This window comes from Lynx canadensis, chromosome B1 (assembly GCF_007474595.2).
Source record: "Lynx canadensis isolate LIC74 chromosome B1, mLynCan4.pri.v2, whole genome shotgun sequence".
Taxonomy (NCBI): Eukaryota; Metazoa; Chordata; class Mammalia; order Carnivora; family Felidae; genus Lynx; species Lynx canadensis.
This window is the reverse complement of record NC_044306.2, coordinates 1603602-1630653: the sequence shown is the minus strand read 5'-3', so window position 1 is coordinate 1630653 and position 27052 is coordinate 1603602. Positions and strand designations below refer to the sequence as shown.

General features: G+C 53.9%; 1 protein-coding gene across 1 annotated transcript in view; it reads right to left on the bottom strand.

Moving 5' to 3' along the window:
* The window catches only part of MYOM2 (myomesin 2), a 73119-nt gene that overhangs the window by 22949 nt on the left and 23118 nt on the right, over positions 1 to 27052 (bottom strand). Inside the window, exons 10-23 of the mRNA XM_030312050.1 lie at positions 25555 to 25716; positions 23057 to 23198; positions 20846 to 21045; positions 20160 to 20213; positions 16050 to 16177; positions 12103 to 12286; positions 10704 to 10878; positions 9046 to 9167; positions 7981 to 8168; positions 5748 to 5874; positions 5149 to 5327; positions 4012 to 4126; positions 2910 to 3066; positions 2721 to 2827 (exon numbers count right to left, since the gene is read on the bottom strand). Coding sequence (XP_030167910.1) covers positions 2721 to 2827; positions 2910 to 3066; positions 4012 to 4126; positions 5149 to 5327; positions 5748 to 5874; positions 7981 to 8168; positions 9046 to 9167; positions 10704 to 10878; positions 12103 to 12286; positions 16050 to 16177; positions 20160 to 20213; positions 20846 to 21045; positions 23057 to 23198; positions 25555 to 25716 — 2040 coding nt within the window. The remainder of the gene's footprint in view (positions 1 to 2720; positions 2828 to 2909; positions 3067 to 4011; positions 4127 to 5148; positions 5328 to 5747; positions 5875 to 7980; positions 8169 to 9045; positions 9168 to 10703; positions 10879 to 12102; positions 12287 to 16049; positions 16178 to 20159; positions 20214 to 20845; positions 21046 to 23056; positions 23199 to 25554; positions 25717 to 27052) is intronic.

The window sequence follows — 27052 nt, the reverse complement described above, 5'->3', positions numbered from 1 at the left end:
CTCGTGTCGGTTTTGCCCTGTACATTCAGAAGTTTATAAACAATCGAGCGGAGATGGGACATCACCGAGATTTAATCTGGGGTGGTGTAAGAAATGTGAACCGGAAAAAAAAAAATAAACATTGAAAAAAAAAAATTTGGGGCGCCTGGGTGGCGCAGTCGGTTAAGCGTCCGACTTCAGCCAGGTCACGATCTCACAGTCCGTGAGTTCGAGCCCCGCGTCAGGCTCCGGGCTGATGGCTCGGAGCCTGGAGCCTGTTTCCGATTCTGTGTCTCCCTCTCTCTCTGCCCCTCCCCCGTTCATGCTCTGTCTCTCTCTGTCCCAAAAATAAAATAAATAAATAAAATTAAAAAAAAAAATAAACATTGAAGAAATGTGAACCGGAAGTGAAAGCACAAGTCGGAGGTAAGCCACCTTCGAACACTCTCTTCGGCTGAGATCCTCACCATTTAATAACCCGGTCCCGACGGGCAGTGGGGTGTGTGAGGGCGGAGCCTTGGGGACAGCGGGTTTGGGGTGGGGGCGGCTTGCAGAGGGGAGGTTTACAGAGATCCATTTCCAGATCCTCTAATTCCATAGGATCCTAACACGGTTCCGGCAGGCTGGGGACAGGTGGGTGGTCTGTGATTTTCTTCCCCCTGCAAGATGGCTTTCTTCCAAATGCTTCATCCCCCCCCACGATTTCACTGTGATGTATTATTGCCACAAGTTAACAAAAACAAAAATGCATCACTCCTGAGTCTCAAGGACAAGCTAAGAAACCCCGAAGGTTGTTCTCAGCCATTTCTTCCCTGCTTCCTTCTTTCCTTCTCTCCTTCCTCCTCAATGAGAATTGAGAAAGGCAGCCGTGGTCACGAAGGCATGTGTGAACACGCTGATTTGAACTCAACAATGAAGTCGGACTGCTCCTGACTGGACGGCTGGCCTGGCTTCCCGATGAGGTCTAAGGGTAGGAATCCCTGTAAATCAAATGGGCAAAACCTGCAGCTTCATCCACAAGACAGATGTCCAAAGTCCACATATGTTACAGAACATGCTGTAAATGCGCATCGTTCTCAACTATTTAAAAGGAGGGGCGCCCGGGTGGCTCAGTGGGTTAAGCGTCCGACTTCGGCTCAGGTCGTGATCTCGCGGTCCGGGAGTTCGAGCCCCGCGTCGGGCTCTGGGCTGACGGCTCAGAGCCTGGAGCCTGTTTCAGATTCTGTGTCTCCCTCTCTCTGACCCTCCCCTGTTCATGCTCTGTCTCTCCCTGTCTCAAAAATAAATAAAACGTTAAAAAAAATTAAAAAAATAAAATAAAAGTAAAGACGCCATCTAGAAGCTTAGCGATGGTGCCGAGGGGGTACAGACCACTCTTCAGGGTTACCTAGGGGTGTTTGCAGCCTGAATGGTTTGAGGACCACTGAGTTGGGTCAGAAAAGGCAGCCTAAAAGGCACTGGAGCAGATTGTGGATGTGCCCCTGTCTCTGGGCACGGGCACACTGAGCGAGGACCCCACACGCAGACGCTGTGCAGAGCCCCCCGCTGGAGTCCTGCTCAGTCTGGTGAAATCCGCATTTGCTTCACCAGGCTTCCCAGCACCTGCACTGGACACGCAGGGGCCTGACGTCAGGGGCAGGGGGCGCCTCCCGGCGGGGGCCCAGGCCGCTCCCGCCCCCCCACACCGGACGGCCACTCTAGGTCAGCTTGCCTCGGGACCACACTGCCTCCGGCCACCACGCCACGGGTGGCCGCACGGTCTGCTCATCAGGCACGAGAGGCATTTTAATAGAGGGCTCGGAGGGACTCAGAAGCTTCAAGGACCTGAAGAAACCTGTCTGGAACTGCACGGTTCACCCCACATCCCGGTAAGGCTGACCTTGACCTGCACGTACGGCGGACAAGGGCTGGACACAAACAGACCGAAGCCCAGGCAGCACAAGAATCCGCCTCCCGAGGCTCCCTCGTTTGCCTAGCGGAGTCGGGTGTGTGAGCCCACCTGAGACCACCTCCCCCGAGCCCCGTGGCCCGAACAGACTTTGCTCATTTCCTCCTTCGGTCTCCTACTCCTAGGAGAGTGCGAGAGGTTGACTCTGCTGGCTAGACCCTATTTCACACGCAGAAAATGCACGTTTTCTTTTATCGTCCTGATTGTTCAATGTTGGGAGGGAAGGGGGCGTCTTCCGTACGTGTCCCCTGCATCAATCTCACGGGCTTACCTGCTAATATGCCCCTCCCTGCTTGCAAGCCTCCGAAATGTAGCAAAACCCAACGTTAAAAGCACAAGGGGGAAGCGGGGGCCGCCTGGAGGGCTCAGGTGGCTGAGCATCTAACTCTTGGTCTCGGCTCAGGTCGTGATCTCAGTTGGTGGGTCCGAGCCCCGCATCGGGCTCTGTGCTGACAGCGCGGAGCCTGCTTGGGTTTCTCTCTCTCCCTCTCTCTGCCCCTCCCCTGCTCACTCCCTCTGTCTCTCTCTCGAAATAAATAAATAAACTTGAGAAGAAAAGGCACAAGGGGAAGCTATAAAGGCAGCAGGTCCTGGGCCGGTGATTTGCGTGGCGGACGGACTACAAGCTCCAGAGTCTCCTCAGGCCCACGGTAGGTTTGCTTCTGTAAATGTCCCGCACCCCAGCCTCCCCCCGGCACACACCCTTTCCCTAAGTGAGTCCTTCCTGTGTTGCCGTCAGTCTTTCCAAGCGTCACACACCTAACCAGGCGAGCCCACGTCACGTGGACCTTACCTTCTTCATCCAACACAAAACTGGAGGACACTCCGTCGGTGTCGCTTACGGACACGGAGTACGTTCCTAAATCCTCTTTATCCGGCTTTTTGAAGTACAGCTTCGAGCTGAAAGGGAAGAAGCATAGGAAACGTTACCGTTTGTGACGGTCCCCCGGAGTCCCAGCAGCCAGCTCCAAAGCGGACTTACTGGTCTCCCACCGTCTCGATCCTAAACTTCCCGTCGTCTCCGACCTCCTCGTAGGCTTTGCACCAAGTGAACTGGGAGGCGTCTGTCATTTCTTGGCAGTCAAAGCTCAGGTAGATGTTTCCTTCCTCGTCCACACCCGCGCTGATCTCCTTCGTGCCTGCAGGGCGAGGACACAACTAGACGCCTTAGGATTCTTTTTTTGGAGGGGTGGCTCCTTTTACCCCGACTCATCAGGTTGCCCTCCACGGTCACCGAGGACGCTGAGTCGGACCCGTCGGAGGGCAAACCACCGCGGGAGCAGAGGGCAGAGCACGCGGGGCGTTCCGCCCATCCCCCTCTCTGCGTCCAGGCCCGCCGTGGAGAGTGTGCCGGCCAGGAAGACCCTTCCTCTCTCTGAGATCTGGCCCCTCACCCCTGCTAGGGGCCCGGGCAGCCGTGGGCACACGCGGGACCCCCTCTCTGCTCTCCTTCCCTGAGGGGCAGTGGGGGGGGGGGACTTCTGGCTACTCTGGGAGCAGGTGGACACCCGGCCCATCGCAGGCCAGTCCGAGTCGCCCCTCGGGAACCAGGGACACGTCAGCCTGGGCAGGTACGAATAGATCACCGGTTTCCGAGAAGACAGAGAGGCACGGAACGCCGGGTGGCAGAAGGACATGAAGCCAGCCCCAGGGAGGGGAACCGCCGACCCCCGTCTGCGGCTCGAGCACACTCCTTCCCCACGTGCCCTGTGCGCCGACCTCGTCCTCAGAGGTCACCTCCACGGGGCTTTGGCTACTTGGAACCGCGAGCAGTACCAACGGCTTCATGAGCTCCTGGTCCAGAGGCAGCAGTGAAACGAAGACCACCGTCATCCCCGCCAGTTGCGGTCCTCCTCCACGTAAAGCTGCCACCGACTCTGCCACGTGGCCTGGGGCACCCCACCCTGACCCAAGGGTCTGCCAGGGCACAGGGCTGGCTGGACACACGCGCTCCCGTCTGCCACTCGGCTGCTCCAGCATCGCGACGGGACCCAGCCGTCGCCGCGCTCACGCGGACACAGAGCGCCCGCCCCTCCTCCCGCAGCCCGGCCACCGCCTCGCGTCGCTACGCGCTCCAGTCTCACCTGGTCTGGCCTCCACCAGCACCGGCTCAGACGTGTCCGATGGCCTTCCCACCCCACTGGCGTTCACGGCCCGGACCCTGAAGACATAGGTCTTACCCTGGTGCAGGTTACAGACCTTGGGAAGACAGAGAAAATACCCCATGTCAGTCGACAAAAGACACAGACTTTATACTTTTCACATTTTACCGTGAACCTGCTTTTTAAAAAAGCAATTCATTTTCCAGCTAGAACGGCTGCACGCAAGGAAGCAGGAAGGCCAGAGGTGAGACAGGCTGACGATCACTCCCAGCCTTACTTTGCAAGAGCAAACCAAACACTCACTCTTCAATGTTGATACGTTGTTTCTTTTTTCTCTGCATGTTTCAAAGCAGAATTAAAATCACACCTCCAGTTTGCAACCTGGGGTTCATACTTAACACGATTCTATGGGACGAAATATTATTTTCACGGTGAGTGCTAACTGCGCAAGATATCCCATCATTTGGAGGCATGAAGATTAAATCATTTTCCTCTCGCACATACGGAGGTAATGTGTACCGCAATCCGCACTGGTAAGTAAAGTATACCTAAGTCATTTGTTTTGCTAGATCCTTAGAAGCTGATCGGTTCATTCAGAAGAACCCGATCTTGTTTTACGCTGTCGGCTTGCTTCCCAGAGGCTGATGCCGATTTACGTGTCTGAAGGTGCAGCCGGGGACACAACTCAGGTGTGGTCTTTCCGTACAGGCGTGTACGTGCCACGCCACGGAGACCCCAGTCAAGCGACGAAAACCCCTGGGTGAGGGCAGCTGGGGAACAAACCAGCCAGGTGGCCTCCTGCTCCAAAGACCAGGGTCACAACTGCCCCCAGTGATGGGCAAACCGTAGGTGCTAAAAATAGAAACACGTGGAGCAAGAACAGTGCAATCTTGTGAAATGTACTAAAGCTGTGCGTGTGCTTCTCGGGCAGACGTCTGTGAGCGATCCTGAATTATTCAGGCGAACTCCAAGGCCTGGAGCGCAAAAAACCAGTAGTGGAGACCGTGCACGGTGGCACCGAGCTATGCGGGCGGCCGCCTGGTGGCCCGGAGCCCGTCCGCAGCGGGACCAAAGTCACCCTCCCCGCGAGGCAGCGAGCGAGCAGAGGAACACGGTCACCTTTAAGTAACGGTTGGCGGTTGCTGCCTCGTTCACGGTGCTCCATTCTCCAGAATCCTCCTCCTTATAGTCCACAAAATACCCAGAAATGGGGCTGTTGCCCGTGTACATGGGCGCCTTCCAGAGCATGACCAGCGACGTGTCCCTGACCTCACAGAACGTCAGATCATAGGCAGGACCTGCAAAATGGAACATACCCCGTGCCCATGCATGGACACGCCGGCTGCACAGCACAGCCGCCGCCCCGGGTAAACACTACTTTTTCACACCACGGTCGTCGCTAATCTGCCTACTGAATGTCTCTATCGGCGTTTGTCCGAGAACGTCCGGGAGGAGCGTGCAGGGGGGAGTGGGGGGCGTCCGGCCGGCCCCACAGCCGCGCATGGGGCACGGGGGGCACTGCGGCCACCCTCGCGATGGCTCGTGAGCCCACATCGCTGCTCAGGACCAGCAGCCTGTCTCACAGACAGAGCAGGTGCACCCAGGTGGGGCACGCGTGTTACCCACGCCCACGCAGGAAACCTGTCCGCCGCAGGGCCCGCCCCCTGGCCAGCCCCGTGTGTGCACAGGGCACTCGGGGCCCCAGAGGGGACTCGTACCAGGCTCAGGCATGGTCCACGCCTCACACTTGAAGAGCTCGCTGGGGTCCGACGACTGCCCGATCCCCGCCAGGTTGACGGCCGCGATTTTGAACTCATAGAGTGAGCCTTCTGTCAAGCCATCCACCTACGCGGATTATTCAAGTTAATGCATGAAATAAGCGTTGCGTTGCAGTCCATTCATGACTGACTCACGAATGAACCCCGAGGGAGGGGCCATGTCGGTAAACTGTGCAGTGATGTCAAGGAGGGCTGCGGATGCCCCTGCCACATGTGGCCGCTCCAGGGGACCTCACCTGCTTTGCCCTGTTCCTTCCTTGCATAACCTCGCCTACAGGGGCGGCGTGATGACCCCCCCCACCACCGGCAGATAGGGCTCCGGGGGCTTGGAGACACGAAGGCACAGAGGCAAGTGAACAGCAGAGCAGAGGGGCCTGCCCTCAAGCCCCCGTCCCTTCTGTGAACGCCGGCACATTGGCCGACACGGGCTGGGGACCCGAGGCCTCCCTGCCAGACCAGGGCCTCACTCTGTGACACCGGGCAACCTGTCACCGTCCCCAGCACATCGGTCGGAACCTCAGCCACACGAGGGTCTGTACCCAAACGTGAGAGGAAGGCCTTGATCAGGACCCTTAGCGCTGCCTGGCAGTTTCCAGACAATACTGTCTCTAAAAACAGATGACCTGCAAAGCAAGTGCGTTAAAAGTTCAACGGCCTCGGGCACCTGGGTGGCTCAGTTGGTGAAGCGTCTGACTTCGGCTCAGGTCATCATCTCACGGTTCATGGGTTCAGGCCCTGCGTCCAGCTCTGGACTGACAGCTCAGAGCCTGGAGCCTGCTTCGGATTCTGGGTCTCTGTCTCTCTCTGCCCCCACCCGCCTGATCATTATTGTCTCTCTCTCTCTCTCTCAAAGGTAAATAAACATTAAAAAAAATTTTTTTAAGTAAATGCTTTTCTCTTAAAAAAAATTTAAAAAAAGGAGAAAAAAGGGGGCGCCTGTGTGGCTCAGGTAGTTAAGTGTCGAACTTTGGCTCAGGTCATGATCTCACTGTTTGTGGGTTCAAGCCCCGTGTCGGGCTCTGTGCTGACAGCTTGGAGCCTGAAGCCTGCTTCGGATTCTCTGTCTCTCTCTGCACCCCCCACCCCCGCTCATTATTCTCTCTCTCTCTCTCAAAGGTAAATAAACATTAAAAAAAATTTTTTTTAAGTAAATGCTTTTCTTTTTTTTTTTAATATTTTTTTTTAATTTTTTTCATGTTTATTTATTTTTGAGACAGAGAGACACAGAGCATGAAGGGGGGAGGGGCAGAGAGAGAGGGAGACACAGAATCGGAAGCAGGCTCCAGGCTCTGAGCCATCAGCCCAGAGCCTGACGCGGGGCTCGAACTCACGGACCGCAAGATCGTGACCTGGCTGAAGTCGGACGCTTAACCGACTGCGCCACCCAGGCGCCCCAAGTAAATGCTTTTCTCATACACACGTGAACCCATATGCACACACGTGTGCACTCACACCCATTCACAAATACACGTACACATTCATATGCTCATGTGCACACACAGGCACACGTGTGCATGCTCACGTGTGTTTGCACTGTGCACACACACTCATATACACACGCGTGCACACACATTCACACACACACGCGTGCACACACATTCACACACACAAGCCTGTGACCTACACTGTGCGAACGAGGAGTGGGAATGTCAGAGGGCAGAAGAGAAAGCCCACGGGCTGCTGAGGGTTTGTGTCTGGATTCGGTCCCGGATCTTCCTTCCTCCAAACCCACGTCCTTCCCACTCTCTCCACTCGGACAGAACAGGGGTTTGGACAAGTGACTCGCTCGGGGGCGGGCATGCAGCCTTGCTCAGGAAAACCACGACAAAGAAGTCGGGGGGCAGGGGGACTCCCTGACTGACACCTGCTGGGCACAAACATCACATCCCCGCGGCAGCTCGCTGCGACAAGCTCGGGGCCTGGAGCCGGCCGCGGTGGTGACCCTAACCCCCCTCCCCTGCCCGCCCCCTTGCCTCTCCACCTGCTCCTGCTTCACAGGACAAAATGCGTCCTAAGGCCCAGTTCTAGAGATACAGGATCTCAGGAGACCGCGAACTTTTCTTAACCCGCTTTTGCTTCTGTGTCACGTGATCTAGTGTCTGAGTCGCCGAAGGAAGGACTCTGCCTGGGACGCGAAAGCAGAGCGGAGACCCGTGAACCCGGAAGAACCAACCGTCAGGATCCTCTCCTTCACAGGCGAAGAGTTGACCTCATGCCAGTTCTTATGCTGAGCCTCGCGCTTGTCTATGTAGTAACCCAGGATGGGGGCCCCGCCGCTGAACCTGGGCACCTTCCAGCCCAGCGTCATGGAGTGGCCGTCGCAGTTCAGAAGCGTGACCCCGTACGGATGCGAGGGGACAGCTGCAGGGACACAGGGCGGGAGGGTTACCCCAGAGTCGGCCTGGGCACCCCCTGCCCCGCGGGGCGGCTCCTGCACTGGGGTAAGGGGGGGCAGGCAGCAGCTGGGGGGGTGGCGCCCAGGCTCGACCCATCTTTGTGTGTTTTCATCTCTTCCTTTGAAGAGAGGACGCGTCCGTTGTATGTATTTATTGCTATTTCTAAACACATCCCCCAATAAATAACACAGGCACACAGACATCTTCCAATATTTCAATAATACAAGGGCGATAAATTATTGAAATCTGGCCCGGATGGCTGAAATATGAGATTCCTCCCCCTCCTCTGGGGAAAGCCCCAAGGAGCCGTCTCATCACATCCACGAACGACACCTGTGCCCCCGTGACCAGAGATGATGAACGTTACAGACGCCAGAATCACTCAAGTGAGCACGAATTTGTATTTTCCTTCTGAACCCATTTGGAAATAGACCATCTTTTCCTACCGGGTTGAAGAGGGACACGTCTCTGCTCCCCCACCCCCAACTCTGGGTGACCTATGCCCAGCCGTCCTCTGTCACCTGAGACACAGGTGACCCGGGAAAGATCCATTCTCATCACAGAATAAAAATGTAGACGATTGCTTTTCGTTTAGTAGAAAGGACTCGAAGAGGAAAATGGTAACGTTTGGAAGTCCTTCCCGGGAAAAACTGACAGATTAGAATAGTGACCTTAAAACTAAAGAGTAACTGATTTTTTTTTCTTTTTCTTTTTTTCCTTTTTTTTTTTTTTTTTTTTTTTGCTCTATTTCCCACCTAAGTGTTATCGGACCCGACATTCCTCGGAAATTCCGTAACACTGTGTATTGTCAGAAATCGTAAGTAAGCCCGCGGGTTACTCACTGAGAGCGGCCTGGACCTTGATGACGTCCGACTCCTGAGAGTTTTCACTTGTGCCGACAGCATTCACCGCCTTCACCCGAAACACGTACTGCTCACCGGTGGTCAGGCCGTGCACCACGAACCTGAGGGAGACACCAGTCAGGGGCACGACTACATGGCTGAACCGTTTTTCTCTCTCCCGCAGCACAAGTACAAATCGTGGGGGACACGCCAACGTTTTTTCCACGGGGGACGAGAAGGAACGTTACTCTGAATCAAGTTGTGTGCACACGGTATACACGGGTTCGCGCTGGCAGTTTTAGCTTTCTGATGCAAACCAGCACGCGGGGTCAGGAAGGAAGGCGGCGTGACGCCTCGCTACGCCAGGAGCTGGAGGGACACAGGTCTGGGGGCACGGAAAGCAAGCCCCTCAGATCCTAAGCGCCCCTCTTCCTCCGTGTCGCCCACGTGCTCTGCGCCCCCCCTCCCCTTCGCTTCCCCAGTTACCAGGTTCTGTCTGAATCACACGTCTATCACGAAACAGCATTCAAGTCCTCATCTAAAGAACCCACGTGTGGAAGGCTTAGAAACAGGAAGCGTTCCGGACACGGAAGGGACCCTAGTCAGACGAGCCTCGAACACCGGCCTCCACACTCAACAGATTTGGGCCCCTAGTCACGTGCCTCCCCCTTGGTGAGGCTGCTAGCCCATCTGTGAAACGGGACATCGGCCCCTTCCTCCAGCACCCCTGGCAAGTGTCACCCGGGAAACGGCACGGGAGGATCTGGGTCGCCCCGCACAGGCCGGCGCTCTGCCCGGTCCGCGTAAGCGGTCACCGCTTGCCTCACCGGGCCTGTGAACGTGCTGTGACCTTCTACAAAACTCCGGCCTGAGAATGCTATTTTCACTTCTTTGTTCTGAGATCTCTTTCTGTATTTGCCGCCCGTGAACTCTAAATAACATCTAACCAACGCTCTCGGTCGCATCTCTTCTTTCGCAACCACGGCCTTTTCCAATCTATTACTTTCTTAAGAAGACAAACGGGAAAGACGGCTGAGCCATCACTGACCGCCCGTCCATGGTGCAGAGCCGGACAGCTGCCTCTGTTTTCTGGAGAAGCACATCCTGGAGAGGGCCTAACAGGGTCTGACATTCTGCACCCTTGGCAGGAAAGGGGAGTGCGTCGATGCCGGAGTGAAGACGCTCCCTCCCACGGCAGGAGGGGCCCAGGTCCCCTGCACCAGAGATGGGACGTCCCCCGGCTTTGTCTCAATCGGTGGTAGAGTGCGGGCTCTCACTTATGCGAACGAAGCAATTTTAAAAGTTCGAAAAATCGACACGGAAAAATGAAACGCCTCTCAGGTCGCGGTTGCGACTGTAACTTTCCCGCTGGAAGGGAAGCCTTAACTGCTCCCGTGTCGGGAGAGCCAAGGTTCTGGAGCCTCCTCTGTCATGAACACACTAATCGTTTCAGGCACGAGCCTGGGGACCCGAGCAGCCTGTCAGCTCTGGAGTCCTGCGCCCCTTACGTGGGCATAAGAAACAGACCTTTGTGTAGAGGCTCACGGGCGTGGGCGCCACGGCGTGGACCGCTCTGAGCCTGAGCGGCTCCTGTCTGGTTTTGCGTCTCCTACTCTGTCCCCTCACACGGCAGTTCTGGAGCCCCCGCAGGGCCACACCTGTTGTAGCCAATGGGCTTGTGATTGCACGGCTCCCAGACGTTGGACCCCGCCACGGAGCAGTCCACGTAGTAGCCGAGGAGATCGTCTTCCTGCTTGGGTCTGTCCCACCGCACGACCACCGACGTCTTCGTGTTCCGCGACGCCAGCACCCGGCCAGGGGCAGAAGGCACGGCTGTGCAGGGGAGACACGGTGACAGACGGGACACGGTATCAGAGTTTTGGAAGCTGTACCACAGACCCTCGAGCCCTTGTGTCCACAGGGAAGGACGACCGAAATCTGCACACGGAGGGAAGTGGGGGGCAGGCTGCCACCCGGGGAGCCAGAAGGTGCCGGACCTTCCTCCGTCCTCCCAAGTCCTACCCGACTCACAAAGGAATTACAACCACCGAATCTCCCATACCCCCACCAGAAAAGTTGAAAATCACGTTCGGGGGCGCCTGGGGGGCTTAACCGGTTGAGTGTCCAACTCTTGGTTTCAGCTCAGGTCATGATCTCATGGTTCATGAGATTGAGCCCCACATCAGGCTCTGTGCTGACGGTGCTGAGCCTGCTTGGGATTCTCTGTCTCCCTCTCTGCCCCTCCCTGCTGGTTCTCATTCTCTCTCTCTCTCTCTCAATAAATAAAACTTAAATAAATAAAAAATAAATAAAAAGCAAATTCTGATGACACACACACTTTGGCTAACAGGGTAGTTAACAATTTCCGGAGGGTGAAATGACTGATTTTAAGAAAACAAGACACACTTCTACCAGATTGATCAGAAACTTGACGGGATTCCAAATCTAATCGTGACTTGACCATAGATTTTTCTCACCGGTGCAATTCAGAATTTCTGTAACTCCTACTTGACATCTTCCAAGAGGGAACTTGAAGCCATACGGGCAAGGAGTTCCAGTGTGTGTATTTTCAAAAAGGTGGCCAATGCCTAAAAATATTTCTAACCCATTTATTAGTTCCATGAAAATAAGACGGAGGGGCACCTGGGCAGCTCAGTCAGTTAAGCATCTGACTCTTGACTTTGGCTCAGGTCATGATCTCATAGTTTAGGAGTTCAAGCCCCAAATCGGGCTCTGCGCTGACAGCACAGAGCCTGCTTGGGATTCTCTCTTTCCCTCTCTCTCTCTCTGCCCCTCCCCTGCTCACAAGCTCTCTTTCAGTCTCTCAAAATAAATAAGTAAACTTAAAATAAGACAGAACTTTGGAGAAATGTTGAGTACCAACCAACACAGGGCAAAGAGATCTCTGTCTCCTGTAAAATGAAATTTTAAGACAGCTTGAATTTTAACTCCCGTACAACATGAATTGTCTTTTTCAACACAACATGATGGCCTCTGATGTCAGTGACTCAGGGCCTGTCCCCAGCTGTGGTCGCTCACGGACATGACCGTACTCACCAATCATATCCTGGGCCTGAATGGGGGCGGTGATCTCCGATGGTTCGCTCAGGCCATGTTTGTTGGCTGACAAAACCCGGAACACGTATGGCTTCCCTTCAGCAAGGTCAAAGACGGCGTAGCGAGGGGACCGCACGGCCGTCTGGGCGTTGACCCGCTGCCAGCTCCCGCTCCCGACCACCGACTGTGAAGAGACATGGGATTCGCCAAAGGAAGCCAAGAACTGCCCAAACACACGCTGACGGAACCATTCTGCTTTAGCTAGCCAAGCTAATCTCTCGGGACGTCCGGGGGTAGAGCGCATCCTGGGCCATCAGTAAACCTTTCCTGAATCATGCGAAAAGGGAATTCAACCAGGAAAAGTAGGTAAGAAATTACCCCAAGTTGGAAATGCTCAGCAGTAAAAAGTTTTACGTGAAAGCAAATAAACTTCAAGGAATTAACACACAGATTGTAGTTTTAGTGAAGTGGAATGAACTGTAAAGAATTAAAGATAATTTAAGATATTCATAAAATTCTATCGTAACTCAACTGGTCACATTTCCATTTAAAATGTACAGTATTTTGCGACTATTATCGTAGTAACAGCAATCTACCTAACCAGCAGCAACGTAAGATGCGCTATGATACATCCGTACATTGGAGAACGTCGTCACTTAGGCTACCTTATAAAAATCCTCAATCGGAGGAAAGCGACTGTTTTGCTAAACGTAACACAGGATGCCAACTGTACTGATGACATATAAAGTATACAAAAGACTATAGAGAAAAAGACTCTTTTTTTTTTTTTTAATTTTTTTTTTTCAACGTTTATTTATTTTTGGGACAGAGAGAGACAGAGCATGAACGGGGGAGGGGCAGAGAGAGAGAGGGAGACACAGAATCGGAAACAGGCTCCAGGCTCTGAGCCATCAGCCCAGAGCCCGACGCGGGGCTCGAACTCCCGGACCGCGAGATCGTGACCTGGCTGAAGTCGGACGCTTAACCGACTGCGCCACCCAGGTGCCCCGAGAAAAAGACTCTTAATATATGTATCACACGTTCATCATGACTATTTCAGGGGTGCCCGGGGGCTCTGTAAATTAAGTGTCCAACTTCGGCTCAGGTCATGATCTCGTGGTCTATGAGTTCGAGCCCTGCATCAGGCTCTGTGCTGACGGCTCAGAGCCTGGAGCCTGCATCAGATTCTGTGTCGCCCTCTCTGCCCTCCCCCACTCACTCTCTCCCTCCTTCTCTCTCTCTCTCTCTCTTTCTCAAAAATAAATACTTTTTAAAGCATAATGACTATTTCAAATGATGGAGTTATCAGTGATTTTCATTTTATTCTATATAATGTCTCTGTATTTCCCAAACTTCCCATACTGCAGGTTTCGTTTTTATCATTTGATTGTCTCATCACTGATAATTATTTTTTTAAACTTCAGTTACAAGTTTCACTTAATTGTTTCCTACAGAGAAAGATCCCCCTTCCTGAAGGGATCCTGAGGCAGCAAAAGCACGTGCACGGTGACCCTTGGAAAGGCTCCCAAGAACAGTGAAAGCGTTTCAAATGACCCCGGGCTTCTAGAAGTCAGAGTCACATTGAAAGCTGTCTCTCATTTCAGCAGGAGCGAAGTCACCGCCTAGGGGCTGGTGCAGGCACCCGCAGTCGGAGGCCCCCACGCGCCCCCGTCTGACACTCAGCTGGGGCCGAGCAGAGAGGAGGAGCCTCGCGTTGGAGGAATGACGACAGGGAGGAGGGAGGAAATACAAGAGGCTTACTGCCAAGCTTCTAGAAGCCCAAGAAAGGCTCGGGAGCCAGAGCTAAGTCGGGAGCTGCTCATCCTTCAGTGGAGGCTGGAAGGACATGTGTAGGTCCCCGTGCCCGGAGCAGGGCCCCCAGGGCATGCGTCTGGAGCACAAGAGCACTCGGGGCACCGCCAGCCTCACCTCAGGCAGACTAGCCGCTGAAGCGGCCACTAGCCGCTGAACCACGGGCGTCAGAAATGACCGGCCACCAGCCGCTGAACCACGGGCGTCAACACAGCGGGAACGGCCCGGGAGCCGTCCAGGAGCCACCCAGCAGAGGCGCAATCGCGCTGAAACTCCGCTCCGGGTGATGCGGCAGGCCACCCGCTCGGCGTCTGGGTGCCGGGCTGCCGCCCCCCACTCTTGGTGTCAGCATAAAGTGGGAAAGAGGAATCCGCATTCCTGCGCTTCCTTCCGGGCCTTGACAGGAATGAAGTCACCACAAGACCACCTCAGACGGGCTGGGGGCGGACCGCCCGCCAGGAGCCCACACTCAGTGTGGCCCAGCTCCGGCCCCTCCCGGGGGCCTCACGCTGCTCCCCGGGCCCCCGGCGCACGCCGCCGGGCCCTGAACGCTTCGCCCTGCAGCACTGCAGGGTCAGCCGCCACGTAAGGCAGCCCCGCAGACCAGCGGTGAGGGCCACGGGGTCCGTCCACGCCCTGGAGGCTGAAATAGCGCTCACTTCATTCCCGCGTCTGCTTCCTCTAGTTGTACCACGCGCCGTTCCTGTGCCGCACGCACCTGTTACTTGCTCTGTCCCGTGTGCGTGCCATAAACGGCGCACTCCACACCACACTGTGGCGTAAGTGGAGGGTCACAAAACCAGCCACGGGATCTGGACCACAGCGATTTTTCTCAATATGGCCCACAGCCCACTAGCAGGTCACTGAGCCCGTGAAGGGGTCAAAAGCTGCGTCCAGTGCTACGGGACAGACCAAAGTCGGAGCGCATCATAGCATGCGGTAAGGATGTCGCGGTTTGGGAGTTGTTGGTTAGACGTGTGCACGTGTGTGTGCGACTGCGTGTGCAAGTGCATGCATGTGTGCACGTGTGTGCATATGTGTGGGCGTGTATGAGTGTGCGCATGTGCCCGGGTGTGCGTGTGTGCGCATGTGTGTCTGAGTGTGTGCATGTGTGTGCCTATGTGTGCTTGTGTACATGTATGAGTGTGTACGTGTGTGTGTATGTGTTCGTGTGTGTGCAAATGTGTGTGTGCTTGTGCACATGTATGAGTGTGTGTGTGCCTATGCATATGAGTGTATGCATGTGTGTCCACATTTATGAGTGTGTGCATACGTGTATGTGTGCTCACGTGTGTACGTGTTTGTATGAGTGTGTGTGCACGTGTATGCATATGTGTGTGCGTGTATGACTGTGTGCATGTGCCCATGTGTGTGCGTGTATGAGTGTGTGCGCATGTGTGTCTGAGTGTGTGCATGTGTGCCTATGTGTGCTTGTGTACATGTATGTGTGTGCGCATGTGTGCGTGTATGTTCGTGTGTGTGCAAATGTGTGCATGCGTGCTTGTGCACATGTATGAGTGTGTGTGCATATGCGTATGGGTGTATGCATGTGTGCATGTGTGTGCACATTTATGAGTGTGTGCATACGTGTATGAGTGTGTGCTCACGTGTGTGCGTGTTTGTAGGAGTGTGTGTGCACGTGTGTGCATGTGTGTGTGCATGTGCATATGTGTGTGCATTTATGAGTGTGTGTGCGTGCGTGTGCAGGGCTGCAATACACAGCTACTTCTCTCTGCGTCCAGACCTAGTGCCCTCCAGCCAAGAACCGGCTCTCCTGGCCAGCTGCAGTGTGAATCCCTGTACAAGACCGCCACCAAGTGGCCACGCGACCTCTGAACAAATGCAGAGCAGCAGCAAACGACCCTCCTGCCCACGTCTCACTCGTCCTCGAGTGAGACGTGGGATCTAGACCGCGTCGGCAGGAAGAAAACATACAGATCCCCCATTTCGGTGCCTTCGTGGGGGTGGGGCCGCTCACTCACAGAAAGGCAGCAAACCCTGACCCAGGACGCAGTCCCCTGATTCCCACTTGCACGGCCGGGCTGGCCACGTACTCACAGCACAGCCGGCGCCCTGGCGCCCTCAGAGCGCAACCCACTGAACAGCACAATGTGAGGGTTTACAACACACGGTACCTTCTCGATGAAATACATCAGCGGCTCCTTGCCGCGGGGAGTAGGCGGGTCCCAGCTGAGGACCACATACGTCCTGCTGATCTCTGAGGCGTGCACGTTGGTGGGCGGCCCTGGGATCTGCACGTCGCCTGCAGGAGTGATGAACTCAGTTAGTGCTGGGTGTGCCCCGTGTCCCCCCGTTCGCCAGAGCCCATCGTGGGAGCGCGGTCCCCGGGGTACATTCCCAGGCACCAAAGATCTGCCCTATCAGTGACGTCCTCTGCTTCGCTTCTATTTGGGGACGGTAAGCAAACTATTTTTCCCAGCCAAGTCTAATGCACTGCTTAAGATCACCTAATTAGTTTTGTTTCTAACATAAGCCAGCTCATTAAAAAAAAAAAAAGAATCTAATCCAAAAATCTTCCAGAGCTCCGCTGGAAGGGGAGGTGGGAAGATCCACCCGGAAGAAACAGAGTGCTTAACCAGAGTGGAGCTTTAGAGGGGCCGGGAACCCATGCAGAGGAGGTGCTCGCGGTCTGTGTTCCGCGATACGGAAGCCCTCTGGAAGGGGATTACCCTCGCTCTGCTGGTCCTCTGGGTTATCTTCCTCATACTGCTCGCCCTCACCGCCCTGGATCTGTACACCGACCTTCTATAGCCCGTCGTTCTTCCCTCCCTAGGGGGGCCCGGGCCACGTTCACAAGCACTGGAACCTATACCCACAGGTTTAAAATCCTGGAGTGATATCAATAAGCCTCTTGCAAATAACTAGTTTGGAACATTTGTGATCAGAGGGGTCTGCTGTGCCTGGCTTGTGACACACCCCTTGCTTTAACACACGTGAAGGTGTCGGGGGCGTTATATCTGGAGAGAGCTTTTCATGAGATGTGGAGGTTTTCCAGACCCACAATCTCTGTAGCTGTGATACAAAATATTATGAGCTTCCGATTAGATTAGCACATGATTAAACCGGTTTGAACGTCCCCAGGACACGTCCGAGCCCTTCTCCATATCCCATTGCGCCCTGGGGACTGTGCAGCCGGCAAGGAACTGAACCACCGCATGGAGACGGGACAAACAAGACTGGGTCTGGTTTCCCAGGAGTCCTGTTACACATTTTACAGGCCACTCGGCACAGAAGGGTGTCGTGGCCTGATCTAGGAGCTTCCTGGCAAGGGGCTTGGATTCAAACAAGGACTCAGGGAGTCTCTCCAGGAAAGTGTCAGTAAGGCCGGTGGAGCGGGGCCTCCGGACACCCGATGGGACCCACGCACTGCGTCCCCTCCCGAAGAGATCCGGACACAGCCCTGACGGGAGAAGATACAGGAACCTCGCCCTCGGGTGACGCGTGCCGAGCCCCCAGGGCTGCAGCCTGGTTTATGCTTTATGTCCAAGGTGCCGCAGGACGTGGGAGGCAAGCCCAGGGAACAGAGGGCGGCAAGGCAGGTGGTGAAGGCAGTAAGGACGTGTGAGTGCCCGCTCACAGAGCTGCCGTCCACGTGCTTTCAGGTCTGAGCGTGTCACTGTTCTCAGACCCCGCACAGAGCTGCCAGGCCCAGAGAAAACGGAGCAGGAAGCATCTCGTCCGGTGCTGGGGGAGAAGGAAAAGTCCCCGTTCGTGTCAGCAGGGGACCGCCGGCTGGGGCGAGATGCTTGGGTCCCAGAGCCTTTCGGCATCAGGCCGACCCACAGCGGCGGGAGCCGCAGGGATGTGCTGTTGGCGTCAGCCACGGACAGCAGAGGGGGGCCAGGGAGGGGGACAAGGAGAGGCCACGGGCAGAACCCACCTCTCTCACCCACACTCCCAACAGCCGAGAGGAGGGCGCAGAGAGAAGCAAACGAAAGCAAACGGAGAGGACAGGAAACTCCAAGTGCGTTACCAGGTTACCCTGGGTGTCCCTGCGCCCAGAGCTGTGCATCTCTGGAGCCCACGGCGCTCCCGCGTGACTGTAGGTCAGCAAGCTGGGACGCTCTCCCAGGACCCAGCTCGCAGCGGTGGGACAGGGGGCCCAGGCCCTGGTCCCCCGATCGCAAATCCTGCACTTGGTTCTCTCCACCCTGGGAGACTGCAACCCCCACAGGCTGCCCAGACGTCCCCTCCAAGTCAGTGAAACCGGAGCTTCATCCCCGGGATGACAGAGCCCGAGAGACCGCGCACGTCTTCAGAGCGCACGGTGCCTTCGCCCCGGACGCCGGGTGTGCAGTTAGCGGAAGGCAACCATCTGCCTGGGCTGTGAGGCCTGTCGGCCCTTCCCAGAACAAACTGTGCACCTTGTGAGCGAGCAAGTCAGGAAAGGCTGGGAAAGCTGGGCGACATTCAGAGAGGGGCACTGACCGTAATTAACACGTTTGCAAGGGGGGCGCCGGGGTGCCTTCTCTGACCCGCCTGCCCCTGACCTCGGACAATGTGCGGCCGCACCCCGGAGAGCTGGCGCCCGCTGGCTGGACTCCGGGAGTACCATGGCCCGTCTGAGCGTCTCAGCCCCTGGCCCGCGTGGCCAGACACAAACAGAGCCTCAGGAACACCGGCCACAGTGTGGATAGAACACAGCCACGTTCGAGGGCGCATCACACAAAATGAAGGCACCCGCCTTCTTATAAGAAAGGAAGCACGAGAAGCATGAAAAGTGGGGTCTGTGACGTCACTCCAGTTGGAAATAAGATGCACTGCGTCTGTAACTCCCATCTTATCAGCCGGAAAACGAAGTCTCTTACGCTGTGTTATTTTTTTGGCACTTAATAGCTGGCCGTTTACACCCAACACGTCCGTATCTATGCGCAAAAAGGCAGGTGTTCTCTGCAGACGGGCACGGGTCCTGCCACGGGAAGGTTTATTATATTATTTCTTACTCCCATTGCTTTGCACGGTGACCTTCACGTAATGCAAATTTCACCACTGATAGGCGTGGGGAGCAGCCAACGCCTCCTCGTTTGGGGTAATTTTATGTGAATTCCTACACACCCGCTCAGGATGGCTCAGATGGTTCTCTCCTCACTGACCCATCGCCCACCAGACGCGAACAAAAGAACTTCCTTTTCCTCGCTCCTGTCAAAAGCGCCTACGTTACCCAGGCTGCGGTGCTGCAGGAACCCCTCCTCCACTCTTAGCAGAACCAGATTTTACTTGTTCAAAGAGCGATGTTTCCATCGGGTATTTATGAAGCCACAGTTAAGTCAACCTTCCCTAAATTGTTTTTTCTTTTGTCACCGCTTTCCTGGGCATCTCCCCCCATCTCTGAGAATGTCTGGAAGTGGAGGTCTCATCTGAGCCTTCAGATGTTCCCGTGGGGCTCAACCAGGACTCTTAAAGGACGTCCCTCCGGACGTTGGGTGTTCTTCTTGAGATACTAGAGAAAAATCATTTTAGGTGCAGAAGATTGCAAGCCTGGAGACCATCTGGGGGCAAATATGGAAATCAACGAAGGACCCCTCAGTCTGCGGCTCCCTGAGGACAGAGCGCTTGGACCACAGCGATTTCAAAGGAGGGCTCGCTCCAAAGTACGTGTCCTGAGGCTCCAAACTCAACTTGCTTCGTTTTTAAGCTTTTCATTGTTCTCTATGAACTGTCCTTGTAAGTCCACGTAAGATCTTTGGCTTTGTGATTCATAACGCCAGGTTCCCCTCCTTAATAAATTCATCCTCCTCCCTGTCTCTGAGAGAACTATCTAGGAGAAGTGTTCATAAAATCCGGTATAAATGAGGGAAATGCAAACTTTCGGACCAGGGATACCGACCGCAAGAACTCACTCCATTTCGGTTAAAATGCTGGAAATACAATCTTGGCTTAAAGGGAAAAACTAAAATAGTCCTCCACTAACGGAGTCTGAGAGAAGGGGCCCCAGCCTCAGCCGGTGATCAAGGCTCAGATTCAGTTTGATCTTCTCTGCACGCCCCCAGGAGAACGCCGTAGCAAACCTTACACGGAAGCAATGAGGCCCCGTGAGGACCCCTGGATTCTAATCCTCTCCTCGCTCTGCCTTGCTTGGGCTTCCTGACTTCTACAGGCCGTAAGCACGCAGGCCTGACCCGCGGGTTTTACGTTTACATGTAAAGCCTGTGCTGACCAGCTGATCACACTCTACTTGCCACCCTGCATCCCCAGCTGAGCCAAAGCGGTGAGAGGCCACTTACCCTCAAGGTCGTCCTGATACATTACGACTTCTTTATCCCCCTCCAAATGGACCGCTGCAGAGAGAAAGGTTGGTGCTCAATTTGGCATCCGATGGTTTCCTGAAGAAAGCCCAGCTTCCCTAACCGAGCGTGGGATCCAAATCACCTCCGCGTTACGATTACAGCATACTCCCGACTCTACAGGAATCAGCGTAGGTATTCCGAACAGGCTTAAGAGTTAGTGCTTCCCAGATCTTTGTACCCGATCAGAAAGACCGGGGGAGGGGGGGTTAAGGAATACGTACGGGCTCACTTAAAACCACGACTGAGGGGCCCACCGTCCCATCCCTTTCGGGAATCTGGATCGTGGGAAATTAAACTTCGGAAACAGAGCGGCCTGGTCTCAAAGCCTTCGGAGCCTTAGCATGTGTTGAGATCGCATCACCAACGGACTAAGAAAAGGCTAATTCTGAACCCAGCGATCTGGATTCCAGTGGAGGGGCATGAGGACGGCAGCGTGCGTTCGTGGTGAAGCACACGCGCCCGCCCGGCCGCCCCGCCCCTAACGCGGCCCCGGTGGACACACGGGTACCATGAAATATCACCGCCCCACGCTCGGCCCCGGGAGACGTTCTTAAGGCTCACATACAGCTGAGCACAGAAGACAATCCAAGACACGACTGGAGCTTGAAATCTGCACAGCCTACCTTGTAACCTCCTGAGGTCTACGGGGTCAAGGGCAGCCACGGCCTCGGAGACTCTGGAAGGCCTGCTGATGCCCGCGCTGTTGACTGCCCTCACGCGGAATATGTAAGACCTCCCTTCAAAAAGGCCTGTCACGGGGTATTTGCAGATTTTCACAGGTGCGTCATTGCACTGAACCCAATTGTCTGTCCCCACTTCACATCTGTGAATTACAAAAAGAGTAGAGAATAACAAATACATCAGCCTAGTAAATTCACTCAGGTCTATACATCTATTCTACACACATGTGATGTATCTAGGACAACTGTAACAGGAAAATACCTTGCATTGGTAGAAACTGATGCTGGTGAAGTACTGATTTATGTCAAAAGTAGTACAAATAAACCATAAAAGACAAAGCTACTTGGGAAATGTGAAATAGATATATTTATATATTTAAAAACTTGATGACTTATAGCTTGAAAATCAGTTCCTGCCTTCAACCACATTTAGGCAAAATGACCTCCAAAGGTCACTCGAGGCGTATCCTTGATAGTCCTTTTTCCGACACACGTGGCGAAATCACAGGGTGCCCTAAGCTCCCCAGCATGCCGCATGCCAGGGTGCAGGGGAGTGCCCCGCTGCCCGTCCCCCGCACGCCTCCCACCCTACTGAGCCCCAGGAGTGAACGGTCTCCAGCCCGATGGCTCAGTCTCTCCCGATGCCAGAAATACGTGTCTTTCAAGCACGTCTCGTGTGGAACTTGGAAATCTTTTGAAAACAGTTAAGTGCTGACCGGACACCTGGAAATGCAGAAGAGATTGGCCTCCATTTTTCACAGGCTGAGAAATTTCAGCACCAAAACGTCATGGCAAATTGCCAGGAGAACACAGCAAGTTCAGAGAAATCATTTTCGGAGCCATTCGGAGCCAGGCTGTATATTCGCTTTAAAGAATCAACTCTCTTTCTAACTCTTCGGAATTTTTAATGGAAGTTCTGCGACCCACACGTGCTAACCTGTTACAGGCAGAACGTGACATGGTCATAGCTGAGCGTCTGGCAGGGAACAACTTGGCTTAAATCAACGCCTGGCTGTTGCAGGACGGGAGGGAGCGTAGGGTAAGAGCTGCCTCCCCCGACCTGAAGTCCTGTTGTGTTTATCTTTGTCAATGAAGGAGAGAGGGGGTAGGTCATTAACTTCGAAGGGCCATGAAATTGTTTTCGCCAAACGGCTGAAAAAATTCTCAAATGTCACAGGAAAACAGAAAATAGCTTTGTTTTAGTTTTTCATTTTTTAATTCAAGGTAAATCCCGACCGATGCCCTCTGCAAAAGCTGACCTTAGCACTTCCAAATATCATCCCGATGGTGAATATTTTACCTAAACAAGCAGCTTTGTTGGTGTGGAAAAGGGAACTTAACAAACGTACTGACAAAAAGAAAAAAAAAAAAAGATTTGATTCTTCTGAAACAAACGTCTTATTTTACTGTGTTTTATACATATGGCACCTTAAATCCCTCCCCAGATGCATCATCTTCTGATAGATCCATAGCTTAGACCTTTTATCTTACTTCCAAATTCATTTTCTTTGACTACAGTTTTTCTCAGTGATTGGAGTGTGTAATTGAGGCATAAACTGCATGTGCAACAAATTCACCGACTCTGCTTGGTTTCCTTCCCAGGCCCTGAGCGCCACACCAAGTAAAGGAACATGAAAGAATTAAGACTCTGATGCGTTTTGTGATGATCCACATTTAAGTTATTAACTCAAAGGTGAAGTCCGATCTTCTGTACTTGAAATGTCAATAGATTTTTTTTAACTCGGAAACAAGAAGAAAACCTAATTTAATGGAGAGGAAGACTGGAATTTGGGTACGAATGGGCGGGCGCTCTTCCCAGCTACGCTTCACACGGCCTGTCTTCTGCTCCGGAAGGAGGCGCAGGACTGAAGTTCTCCCCGCGTGCCGGGAGAAGCTGGAGGGCATTCGGTACTGGGTGTCGGACAGACAGGCAGAGCTCCAAGCAGCACATGCAGAAGGCTACCCGCCCTCGCCCCGCCATTTGGTGATATCTTCCAACTATCCGGTCAGGAGCCTTAAATAACCATATAGTGACGTACCTGATCAAGAACGCTGTCATGAACTTGAGTTTAGAAGTATATCCAGAGACACTGTCCATGCCAACAATAATTTCAGGAATGTTCCCATCCCCGGAAGAAGACAATGGGCACTCACCGATCAATGAAATAGCCAATGACAGGGCTCTCCATGGTCGTGTTGGGCGGCTTCCAAGTCACGATGACATAATCGCGGTTTGCGTCATAGCACCGCAAGTCCATAGGCGCACCAGGAGCCCCGGTCACCAGTGGGTCTGCGTCTGCACCGGGGGGCGGGGGAGGGGAGGCATGAGGCTTGGGACACTGTCAAGCCTGTTCATGGCTCCTTCAAACTCAGACTTGTATCTACTCGACTCGATCTGACCCCTGCTTCATCCTCACGTCTAAATGACCTGACTTCTTTTTGACTATGATGGATTGGTGACAAGAAATACAAGCCTAGTTAGGAGGTTTTAAAGTCAACATGTTCTTCCCTCTATAAGATACTCAAGTCTATGATTTTTTTGTAATTGATTCCAAAATGGAAGGTCACCTTCTCTTGATAGTGGATTATCCCATAAGGTCATGTCAAAAACTAACCAATGAAATAATAGTGTGGCCTTTTTAACACCTGAGAAATATTACCTTAGACGCTTTTATCTTTCAAAATCCTTTGGAGATTGAGGATTTAAACCTTCCTTTTTCTGCAAGCTGTGAGCAAATGTTTAGGTCCACACGACACTCACCCTTTCATGGGCCACTCGTGACCATGGTGCACATTAAGTTTTATTTTCAGGTTTTAATTACAGGAGCACGGAGGCCAGCAGAGCTATTCAGAAAGTGGATACGCCAAACATTGAATTTCCTTATCTACAATCTGTATTTATTCCGTAACCATGACTGTCACATTCTCTTGTTCGAGGCATATTAAAAGCTAAGCATTTCGTGACATTGAGCCAAATATTTTCTCTCCCATTCAAAATCCTCAGAAAGTAATCAGAACAGTAAAACTCCCCCCTACGTGCATTATTTTCCTCCTGCTGGTGGTGCTGAATAAGCAAGGCGATTTCGGCTATGCTGTATTTATTGCATTTTTATGGGGCGAGACATCTTGCCAGAAGGCATACAGGAGAACGGGAGGGACACTTTAATGCCAACCTAATAAAAATGGTAAAACTTCACAGAAGGGCCTAAAACCCCGGCCCTGCAGGTTTATCCCATCTTGTGGGAGTGGGGAGGGGGAGGGTATTTGTTTTACATTTATTCCTTTTTTTTTTTAAGTTATAATACTCCCTGATGATACAGCCCTTTCTTGCGCTCTGACAGCTCCAGTGGAAAACAGAGTATGCTGATGGGACCATCCCAGGCACATATAACCAGAGCTGGCGGTAGGCACAAAGGTGCCCGGAACACCGAGTGCAGGTCAGGCTGGGCAGCCCGTCCGAATGGAGGGGCTCAGGACAGCAGCACCGGACAACTAGAGCGGAAGTGTTCTGGGATCTTCGGCGGGGCTCAGCTGGGCCCTGCGGAGGAGGGCCTCCAAGCTGGAGGCCACAGGGGACTGGGAGTAGATACAGGGAAAAGGGCTCTGCCAGGTGAAGAGAAAAGCCCGGGGGCTGTTGAGTGTCCAAGGGAAGGCTCCAGCTGAGGGTCCAGACACCTGACCCCCTGCCCCTCCAGCCTGGAGAAGTCCCCCAGGCCTCTGAGCCTCCACATTTGCATTTGGGAAACAGAGAGTAACAGCCCTTGCTTACAAAATGCGCCTAAGAATTGTAGGGTATATACACATACTTGTGGGTGTGTGTGTGTGTGTGTGTGGACGTGCACATGCACACCTGTGTGCACACATACATAGACACATACATACACTGCATACGTATGATATACATAATTTTATCCATTTCATGTGTCCACGTGTCCGTTTTGTACAGGATAGATATACGATGTGTACGCATATGACATGTCCACGTATAAACGTGCACATACACGTACACACACCTCCGTGCCCACGTGTGATAGGGATTCATAGATCATGTACAGAACGTGTGACCCCGTGGCTGGTATGCCATGACTTTGTCCTCAATTCCATGAACTGGGAGTCAGGAAGCCCCCGGCGGGACCACGTGAGGAAGAAAGGGGACAGCGCGCAGACTGCTGGATGTCAAGCTCTTTGCAGATGCCAATGCCACGCGGGCGTCCTACCCACACACTCGCGGGAGGCAGTGGTGACAACAGCAGCCCTCCCCTCCCGGCCTGTCCTCGTGAGTGCGCCCAGAGGCAATGAGGGGCGCCCCCCTGGAGCCCCCTACTCCGGGGCCCCCTCAGCTCTACAACGCTCTCGAGAATTAGTAACGCAGGCGTATTCATGCTGGAAAGCCGTCTCATAGATTCTATCGATTTATCAACGGAGAGACAAAAATGGAGACTCTGATCTGTTCCCAAGTGTAGTCAGGGACTCGTTGTCAGGACAGGAGCTGACACGCAGGACAGGGAACGCTCGCGTCACGTCAGGAGGCTCCGAGGAGCAGAGTGAGTGACCCCACACACGCACCTGCTCCGGCCTAGCCCCTGTGAGGTCCCAGCCTCCCGCGCTCACGCCCTGACTGTGCCCCCCTCGCCCCTGGAGGCTCCACGTACCGCAGACAAACAGGAAGGCGCTGTGCTCGCTGATGCCCCCTCTGGACACAATCCTCAAGGTGTACAGACCCTCGTCGTCCTTGTTCAGGTGGCTGAACGACAGGGAGGCCTGGCCTTCGCCGAAGAACATCTTGGTCCACTTGGACTCCTTCACTAGCACATCTGAAAGAGCGTGCAACACGGGATCGCCTCAGAAACCGTCAAGGAGATCGGACGATGAAAGTGCACAACGTGTCCTGGCCGGGCGGCGGGACACAGAGGAAGGGAGCCTCAGCCTCATAATATAAATATAATATATAAATATAATATAAAAATATAACGTGATTTAATACAAGATACAACGTTAAAATGTAACACTCCAGAAAGAAGTGAGTGAGATAGGATGATCAAGTCATTGGAGTGGAGGGGGAAGGCTCCCCAGGCCGCAAGCCAGTGGGGGGTCCTTGCGGGCGCCCGGGTCTTGGACCTCCAGCCTCCAGAAGTGTGGGAGGTCCGTCCACTGTGTAAGCCGCCCGGCCGTGGTATTTCTGTCAGCGCGGCCGGGACGGACTAAGACACCAGGCTATTCCCGGCAGGATGCTGTCGTGGCTCGTGCTCTCGAGGACCTGTCTGTCCCCACAAAGTCCCTCACGCGCCATAGGGAATGCACAGCACGTACGTATGTGACTTGCTTGCAGTCACATGTATTTAAGACCAGGGCCCATCAGCTGGAGCGGCATGTCTAGCCAGGAGCCAGTCCCCCGACCAGAGGCCCACGCCACCACGGGCTCCATAAGCATCTCAGGACTTGCCAAATGGGCCTCAAGTGCAAATCCCACCCAAGGGTGGGTCTCGGGTTTTAATATGAGTAAACTTGGTTCTCCCTCCTCCCGTTAGATTAGAGTTCTAATCCATCTTAACTTGTGTCCCCAATTCCACACGTCCCGTTTGCACGGTGCACCTGCCGTGCCTCACGGAGGATAGCATTCCTCGGGCTGACATCACCTTGGGGTTTACCAGCCACCTGGAGCCTCACGGCTCATTAATTTTATTTTTTTTTTTATTTTTTTTTTTTTTATTTTTTTTTCAACGTTTTTATTTATTTTTGGGACAGAGAGAGACAGAGCATGAACGGGGGAGGGGCAGAGAGAGAGGGAGACACAGAATCGGAAACAGGCTCCAGGCTCCCAGCCATCAGCCCAGAGCCCGACGCGGGGCTCGAACTCACAGACCGCGAGATCGTGACCTGGCTGAAGTCGGACGCTTAACCGACTGCGCCACCCAGGCGCCCCACAGCTCATTAATTTTAAAGGGTAAAAAAAAATCCCAAAATCTCCTTGCATTTTAATGTCTACAAAGAAGCCACTGATAAGTCTCTACCGGTTCCCTCTTGAGTACTAAAGCCCGTGAAGATCTTACCGTGACTGTGCACGCGGGGCGTCTGGCACAGCTAAGCCCCCTAATGCCACAAGGCCCCAGCTCGCCACGGGGACAGGCCAGGCACTGGCTCCGAGCACAA